At 33.7% G+C, this 9265-nt stretch overlaps 1 protein-coding gene across 2 annotated transcripts in view; it reads left to right on the top strand.

Moving 5' to 3' along the window:
* LOC106868295 (zinc finger protein 850) overlaps positions 1-8712 on the top strand; it is a 9887-nt gene extending 1175 nt beyond the window's left edge. The window contains exons 2-3 of one of the 2 annotated variants that reach the window (XM_052970590.1): positions 3666-3770; positions 4266-8712. In XM_052970590.1, the coding sequence (XP_052826550.1) occupies positions 4587-6530 (1944 nt within the window). In that variant the 5' untranslated portion in view covers positions 3666-3770; positions 4266-4586 and the 3' untranslated portion in view covers positions 6531-8712. The remainder of the gene's footprint in view (positions 1-3665; positions 3771-4265) is intronic. The other variant, XM_052970591.1, reaches the window with a different exon arrangement.
* The last annotated feature ends 553 nt before the right edge of the window (positions 8713-9265 follow it).

Genomic DNA, 9265 nt, shown 5'->3' with positions numbered 1-9265 from the left:
AAAAATTTTTATTTATAAAAAATTTTGACAGTCGTAAATTTTCCATTTTTTAATACTTTTATTCTCTTATTTCAAGAATTTTTAAAAATATGTTTCGAAAATGTAGGATATAATGATTTTAAATAAATAATTAAATTTTGAAGAATTGAAAGACTAGGAGTCACCAAGACTATTATATATATATATATATATATATAAATAAATCTGTGTCGTCATCAACTTTTAACATTCAGACTCCATTTGTTTTGGCATAATTTCTATAGCTGGATGCACTTCATAACACCAGCCACTTTTTAGAGTGTATTGGGTGCTTTTCTGTGGCATCAGCGCCCACAAGACTAGGATCTCTCGGCAGAGATAGGGATGTTGAGGATATGCCTGTATGCTGACTTTCACCTTACAACATTCCTGTACATTGCTTGTGCAGCTCTCACCAACTACTCATCTCTCCCTAGCTTCTGTATTGTCCACCAGATAAGAGAGCAGGGGACCCTATTAAAAGCTTTCTCCATGTCAAGGAAAGTCAAATTCAGAGTTTTATTTTTGGCCAGGTACTTCTTCTGCAGCTGCCTCACCAGGAAAATAGCATCAGTAGTGCTTCTTCCTGGCACAAAACCAAACTGCATCTCATCTCAGCTAACTCTCTTCCTGATTATTTGAGCGATGACCCTTTCTGTAACTTTCATCACCTGGTCCAGCAATTTGATACCTCTCTTGATTAAAATATTTCTCCCTTGGTCTGGAAATTGAAGTTCTAGACAGTATGATATTGCTTATTGGAATCAGTATTCGAGTCATAATCCATTACAGATTGACAGAAATCAGAAACTGCAAAATTTAATCATGAAATAGTGGTTGACAAGGGTTAAATACATGTTCATTTCATGTAATTTAACTCTTATACGATGAAAACAATGAGAAATTTTGTGTGCAGGTAAGAATCCAACAAGGCTCAGTTCTGAATCTTTTTTATTTATCCTGGTTCTCCAGATCATAACAGAGGAATTTAAAGTCAGCTGTCTGTGGGAACTCTCATTATGCTAACAATCTAGTTCTTAAAACCAAATCTGTAATAGAATTGGAGAAATTCCAGGCAGTGAAGCAAAACTTAGAGAAGTAATTGCTAAGTATTAGAAGGAAAGTAGACTGGATCCTGCTATATCAGGGAAATGATGTTGTTCACAATGCAGGAATGGAATAGATAGGAATTTCATAAAGTTTCTTGGTGTAAACTATAGATACACAAGTACAGTAGAACCACAGGCAGGCTTACAGAGAAAGCAGACTTTTGTGTGGCAAATGCACAAAGGCAATAAGCACTAAAGGCATATAGTTTGGGTAATAGATTTTTTTAATGCTTGATAGGATCACAAGATATAGTTGGTTGCTTCTCTGAGCTAGCTGATTTAATTAGCAGTGGAGGTAGATATTTCAAAAGCTCAGGGAGTTGTTAGCTGTTGGTAACAAAGGGCTTCTCCCTCAAAGTGAAGGGCAAATTGAATAATGTTTGTGTATAAGACTGCATATATACTAGAAAGAAATGAAGTAAAGATGTTCTGCTGAATGTGTAAAGTCAGTGAACATGAACACCAGAGTACAAATGAGCTGAGATAAAAACTTGACAGAAATGATTGCACTGGCACAGGACAGGTATGTGGAATCTTTTCCTTTAGGCCAGCACATAGAAAAAATAATTTTTTGTAACTAAACACTTTCAAATTTCGTATACTGGTAGAATGTGTCATTTAAAACATCATTTACTCTTGGCGTTTTTAAGAAACTTCTTTATTTTCAAAGATATTTCGTGTTAAAGTTGTTGTATTTTGGTAATTTCAACCAATCAATGACGTCTATTGAGGTGAAAACAATTACTGCTGTGGTTTGTCAACAAGATGTTCTGGCGGTGTAAATTTACTTTGTCATCGTTATTTCTGATATATTTACATTTGAGATACACATGTATATAGTTTAATCAATTCAGTTATTAGTCATTTAAAAAAAAATTTCAGTTTATTTTGTTTGTGGAAGTATTTTCATTTCGTTTTAGCATTTTCGAAATTGCCTATTTTGGGATCTTTTCCCTTGAATAAAATTACTGCCATTGTTTGTCAACAACAACTATCAGCGGTATATATTTTGTTTGTCACCTTTATTTATGACATCGTTCGTGTGTTTGTACTGGTTTTAGGGTTAGAGTTAGAGAAAAATGAAGAAATTGGAGGGGGAGGGGAGCAAAAATGTTTTTCCGAAAATAGTAGCTGCAAAAAACCCTAACCCTAATTCTAAAACCTTTTCCATTACCCTGACCCTAAAACCCTAAGCTAAAACCAGTACAAACGCACAAACGATGTCATAAATAACAGTGACAAAGTAAATTTACACCACCAGAACGTCTTGTTGACAAACCACAGCAGTAATTGTTTTCACCTCAATAGACGTCATTGGTTGGTTGAAATTACCAAAATACAACAACTTTAACACGAAATAACTTTGAAAATAAAGAATTTTCTTAAAAACGCCAAGAGTAAATGATGTTTTAAATGACACATTCTACCAGTATACGAAATTTGAAAGTGTTTAGTTACAAAAAATTATTTTTTCTATGTGCCGGCCAAAAGGAAAAGATCCGGTATGTGAAGTATATAGAAAATGATACGTGTAAAGATGTTCTGACTGCTCAAAGCTGATAATACAAACATCTATTGCATTTGGCTTAGTAATATAACATCACAGGCAAAGAAAAATGTCATGAACATTCTGTTCATGATTTGGAAAGCTGTTGACACTTTTGATTAAGCTGCAAAGTATATCATACATACACAACCTAAACTTCTTTGTTCTACCTACTAATATGTCACTAAACACACTACTGCAGTGATAGCATAGTCGGATGTATTGAAGATAGAGATTCTAGTCTTTGAAAGTAAAATTTGGCTAAAATAATAAATATACATTGAATGAATCAACAACCAAAAAGCTGTTATGGTCAGTGCTGTCTGAATGCAATGGCAGTAATAGCAAGGATATGGATTTGAGAAATTAGTGATACCAGTTTCATTCACTTGATATTAGTTTTATTATTAACAGTATTGTTCCAAACACTCCCTAGGCAATGTCTAGTTTTATAATTTTCCCCTTGCAACTTATTGTTAAACCCACATACCCCACCACACATACTTTAATGAAATAGTTTTTTTTGTCTCTCTTTTCTTCACAGTTTGTTGGCTTCATTAAATTTTTCCCCTAAAACTTGTCTTTTGATCATCCCCACGAGATGTATGATTGGTTTGTTCATGATTCCCCTACCCTCACTCACCTATACCAAAAGGCTCTCTCTTTTCTTGTCCCAAATTAGTAGCAAGTCTTCCTCCATTCTTTATTGTGGTATTCTGATCTTCACTCTCATACATGGGCACAACTGAATTGCTAGTCTATGAGTATATACAACTAGTGTGAAAACCATTTGCTGGTATGTTTCAACGATGCATATGTACAATTAAATTCAATTATGTATTAGAAGCAGTGCTAGTGTTGTAAACATTATTAAACTTTCATTCATTCACAATAATGTCACTCATATTCTTATAGTCATGTATTTTCCTACTGATATTGTTTTCTGAAGTAAACTTTGAAAACTGCATCTTGAAATTTCTTTTTACCCCCAGATATTTTATTAAAGTTCATAAAATGTTATATCAATGGGGAAAGTGTTCAGTCACACCTTCACACCAATTCAACTGTTATTATTCACTGAAGGACATTTATACAAGGTACTTTTTGTTTAAATTTTTTTATTAAATCCAGTTGTCTTTTCCTTGTTTATCAATATAATGTTTTTATTTGATTTATCTGATATAAAATTTGCTTCTGACATAGAAACAAAAATATTTTTCATAGTAGGTTTATATCAGGGCCGACTTATTATTAAACAAGAACCACCAGCTACAAATAGAAGTCAATAAAGATTCATACTCTGAAAAAGATGGGTGATGGTTGAGATTCCTTTGATCATTAGTTAGGTGGCTAAGTTTTGACCAAGGTCTAAGTAACAGTAACTTGTTTAGTCAAGGCTGGCCTGGGGTTAAACGACAAGCTATGAAGGGAAGTAACTCTTCAACCTGCTACAAATGGCACTCAACTTTTCCTCACCTTACACCTTATCTTGAAAGATGATATATCTGATCAGTTCTTAAATATTTATATCTACAGTTTATCTACTTTTTTAAGTATCCTCTGTGTCTTATACTGTTTCTCTTTTATTTTAGATTATCAAATGACATTCCCAGGAAAGTATTTTCTAACTTATGACCACTCATCAATTTTTATCATCATTTAAAGACTAAAGGAAGATGTTATACAGAGCAGATATAACACAGTTTATATAAATCTGTTGGAAATTAGTTTGAAATATTTCTTCTAACTGGAATTATTGGCAAAATGAACAAATTTCTAAAGGAGTTTGCTACATCACCAAGCACTGGCAAAGAATACAGTCAAGTTAAATAGAGAATTAGAATTATTTATTAGGAAAATAATATAAAAACACAAAAAAGAACAGTGTATATTGTAAGGAAAATCAAAACATTATGGAAAATGAATTATGTGAGAAGCAGTATAAATGTGAAATGGGATTGAAAAAGATTGATTTTCCTGATGAGAAACTGAAAGAGACAGGGAAACCATTATATGATTGTGATACCTGTAAAAAGTCATTCACTCAAAAAAGTAACTTAACTATTCACAAACGTATCCATACTGGAGAGAACTGCTACAACTGTGATATCTGTGGTAAATCTTTCTCTCGAAATGATGACTTAATTAAACACAAACGTATTCATACAGGAGAGAAGCCATATTATTGTAATATTTGTAATAAGTCATTCACTCAAAAAAGTAATTTAACTACTCACAGACGTATTCATACTGGAGAGAAGCACTATCGCTGTGATATTTGTGGTAAATTATTCTCTCGAAATGATGAGTTAACTATACACAACCGCATTCATACAGGAGAGAAGCCATATCACTGCGATATCTGTGGTAAATCATTCTCTGTAAATAGTACATTAACAAAACACAAACGCATTCATACAGGAGAGAAGCCATATCACTGTGATATCTGTGGTAAATCATTCTCTGAAGGAGGTGCCTTAACTCAGCACAAACGTATTCACACAGGAGTCAAGCCATATCATTGTAATATCTGTGGTAAAGCATTCTCTCAAAGCAGTAGCTTATCTAAACACAGAGACATTCATACAGGAGAGAAACCCTATCACTGTGATATCTGTGGTAAATCATTCTCTGAAAATGGTACTTTAACTACTCATAGGCGTATTCATACAGGAGAGAAACCCTATCAATGTGATGTTTGTGGTAAATCTTTCTGTCAAAAAAATGATTTAACTACTCACAAACGAATTCATACAGGAGAAAGACCGTATCACTGTGATATATGTGGTAAATCTTTTCCTCGAAGTGGTGAGTTAACAACTCATAAACGTATTCATACAGGAAGAAAACCCTATCATTGTGATATCTGTGGTAAATCTTTCTCTCAGAGTGGTTATTTAACTCCTCACAAGCGTATTCATACAGGAGAGAAGCCATATTGCTGTAACATCTGTGGTAAATCATTCTCTCAAGGAAGTGCTTTGACCAATCACAGACGTATTCATACCGGACTGAAGCCCTATAACTGTGATGTATGTGGTAAATCCTTCTCTCGAAATGATAATTTGACTAACCACAAACGCATTCATACTGGAGAGAAACCATATCACTGTGATATCTGTGGTAAATCATTCTCTCTAAGTTGTCAAGTAACTACTCACAAACGCATCCATACTGGAGCAAAGCCTTATCAGTGTGATATCTGTGGTAAATCATTCCCACAAACATGTGGATTAAATTCTCACAAACGTATTCATACAGGAGAAAAACCATATCACTGTGATGTCTGTGATAAATCATTCTCTGTAAATAGTACCTTAACTAAACACAAGCGTATTCATACTGGAGAGAAGCCATATCACTGTGATATCTGTGGCAAATCGTTTTCTGTAGGAAGTGAATTAACTATTCACAAGCGTATTCATACAGGAATGAAACCCTATCACTGTGATATCTGTGGTAAATCATTTCCACGAATATGTGGGTTAACAATTCACAAACGTATTCATACAGGAGAAAAACCATATCACTGTGACATCTGTGGTAAGTCATTCTCAGAAGGAAGTCACTTAACTAAACACAAACGCATTCATACAGGAGAGAAACCATATCATTGTGATGCCTGTGGTAAATCCTTTTCAGAAGGAAGTGCTTTAGTTAAACATAAGCGTATTCATACAGGTGAGAAACCATATTGTTGTGAGATCTGTGGTAAATCATTCACTGTAAATAGTACCCTAACTAAACACAAACGCATTCATACAGGAGAGAAACCATATCACTGTAACATCTGTGGTAAGTCATTCTCTAAAAGAAGTCATTTAACTACACATGTATGTATTCATACAGAAAAGTAAATATATAAATTTCAGTATTCATTTTATGAAAAAATAGCTTACAAATATATCCATACAGGAAAGGAGATATAATGGTGTCTGATAACCTCCCAACATTCTTTTATAAATCTTTCTCTTATTGTATACAGTAGTCAGGTGCACTATAAGTCATCAGAAATAGATAAATGATGAGTCAGAAAATGGCAGTAAGCCATGTAAAGAAAGAATGTAAATACTCCCAAGCATATTTGCAGAGTACACAAGATAAAAGCTCAGTAAGAGCACAAATATATCTATTGGTGAGAACTTAGCACTGTAGTCTGTTTACACATAGTGTAGTACAGTTTTACCTGTTAGTTTCTATGAATTATCTCCTGCAAACACTTCAGTTCACCAAGTTGTATACCACAATATTTGCCTAATCTTGATCACCTGAAAATCAGTTATTTTGTGATGATTCTTACTGAGTTAAGAAAGCTGAAGAATTCTTCAATGTACCCACTGATGGTCTGAAATAGACCCTGTAGGCTTTTATATTCTAAATATACTCAGTAATGTAGAGGCCAGAATAGGATTATTTAGTGGTGAGGGTTTAAGTCAAGACATGGATAGAAATAGAAAAATAAAAACTACTTAAAATATTTAACCAATTAAAACTTAGGACTGGACCACAATGAATATATATCTCAAAATTGCTAACTACCTGGATATGGCATTGAATGTGTACACCTGAAAACACTACCCATTCCTTAAATGGAATGAGGAGATTACTTGTGCAAACAAGGGCTCCATCCACCACTCATTGATTATTAAACATATCACAAACAACATAACTAGAAATATCTCTAGTCTGTCTTTAGATAAGAGTATATTCAATATGGCTACCTCATACTATATAAATGTACTAAAGAGATGCATTTTGAAATAAGTTATAGAACCATCTCCACTGGAACTAATTGGCTCAAAAATAGGAAATCATGTGATTCAATCATTTATTTGGTATGAATGCAGCTACAAATACTTAGTAGACATGCACTTCCTTCCAAACCACAAGTACCAGAAAATCTTTGACATAAATTCTGTTAATCTTAGTTGTTTAGGCAGTAGATCACAAATACTCAACAACAGTGAAAAAGTCAAAAATAGAGTGCCATCATCATAACAGATCTATATTTGTTGGTGTACAGTCAATTCTTTTGGATAACAAATGCTTTGAAAAAGAGGTTGTGAATAGAGTTGATGTTTTAGATAACCAGGAAGAAGGGAAAGGTGCATATCAGCTTCAACAAATATACATTCAAATCTTAATACACAGCCCATCTTGTTTAGACAGAGAAATTACAGCAATTTTACCTTACTATCAAAATTCACATAGATCTTAAAAAAAACACAAAATAAGTAACCTAATGGACAAGTAGTGCAATTTATTCTTGATGAAAAAAAAAAGCTCTAGATACTGTCTCTATAAATAAATATCTTAAATAAAATGGAAAGGGCCTTCTTTTGGTCACATACAAATACTTCAAACATGCAAGCACATTTCTGTCCTGGAAATACTCCAGTTACAGCCTGGTTAGGTAAATTATCCACAACCCTGACATTTAATCTTCAGCTCCAAGAGAAATATACTCACTAAACTCCCTAATAACTTCAGCGTTTAAGGGATAACAATGCACTAGCCTCTTCTAACCTCTCTTCTTCCTGTGTCTCCCTATATCACACCCCAATACCTACAACCACAGGAAAGCCCATCCACTCCATACTCTGAATGATCTCAAGTGAACCAGCAACCTGCTACACACTAAAATGCACTCCCCCTCCCTGCTTCAGCGTATGGACACCTAGTGTCTGTACATGAGACAAACTGTCATGAAATTTACAAATATTATAGTGGATTACATCCACCCCGAGATGTCTGTACATTCTGCCAAGACATAAACAATACTACCTCGTAACAAAATGTAAATGGCTGTAGTCTCTACGTGTTGAATTACAAGAAAGTGCTTCCATAAATGTTGATCATTGCACAAAAGTAGGCATTATTTATTTCTGTTTTACTAATTCATTTACTTATTCATTCAGTCATACATGTACAGAAACTAGATATCTGTGTATGTGAGAGTATGAGTATATCCATGTTTACATTTATGTCAAGATATAAACATACAGCAGATTGAAGTAAATAAACAAGACTTATCTTGAATTGTTTGTTTTGATTTTTATTTGTTCCATTGAGTGTTCTTCCCCATTACTAACTGTAAAACAATGTAAATATATGAGACCACTAATATTTTGTATCAGATTTGTGCTGCCTTCACAGCTGTCATCTCAAGAGTTTGCATACTGAATGATTATGATTTTTATGGTTAATAAAACAAAGTATGAGTTCTGAATCTGGCCAACTTCTAATCCTGAAATTGAGCACTCTTTCATTTTTCAAAAACACCTGTATACATCCATTTATAAATATACAAGTATGGACAAAGATAAATACATATGTTTGGTCAGCTTCATGAGTATATTTGATTGATACAAAATGAGAAGAGCCTGTTGTATGTGCATGTATATCATCATTTTAACATCCACTTTTCCGTGTGTGCATGGGTCAGAATTTATTCAGGCAGATTTTCTGTGTCTAGATGCTCTTCTTGTCACCAACAATTAGCTGTTTCTTAACAAGGTAATAGTTCCCTGTGACCAGAGATGTTTCTGCTTAATATTGGAAATGAATAACATGCATTTTCAACAATCACACA

This window comes from Octopus bimaculoides, chromosome 9, assembly GCF_001194135.2.
Source record: "Octopus bimaculoides isolate UCB-OBI-ISO-001 chromosome 9, ASM119413v2, whole genome shotgun sequence".
In the NCBI taxonomy this organism is placed as follows: domain Eukaryota; kingdom Metazoa; phylum Mollusca; class Cephalopoda; order Octopoda; family Octopodidae; genus Octopus; species Octopus bimaculoides.
Note: the sequence above shows the minus strand (reverse complement) of the source record. Positions and strands in the feature narration are given on the sequence as shown.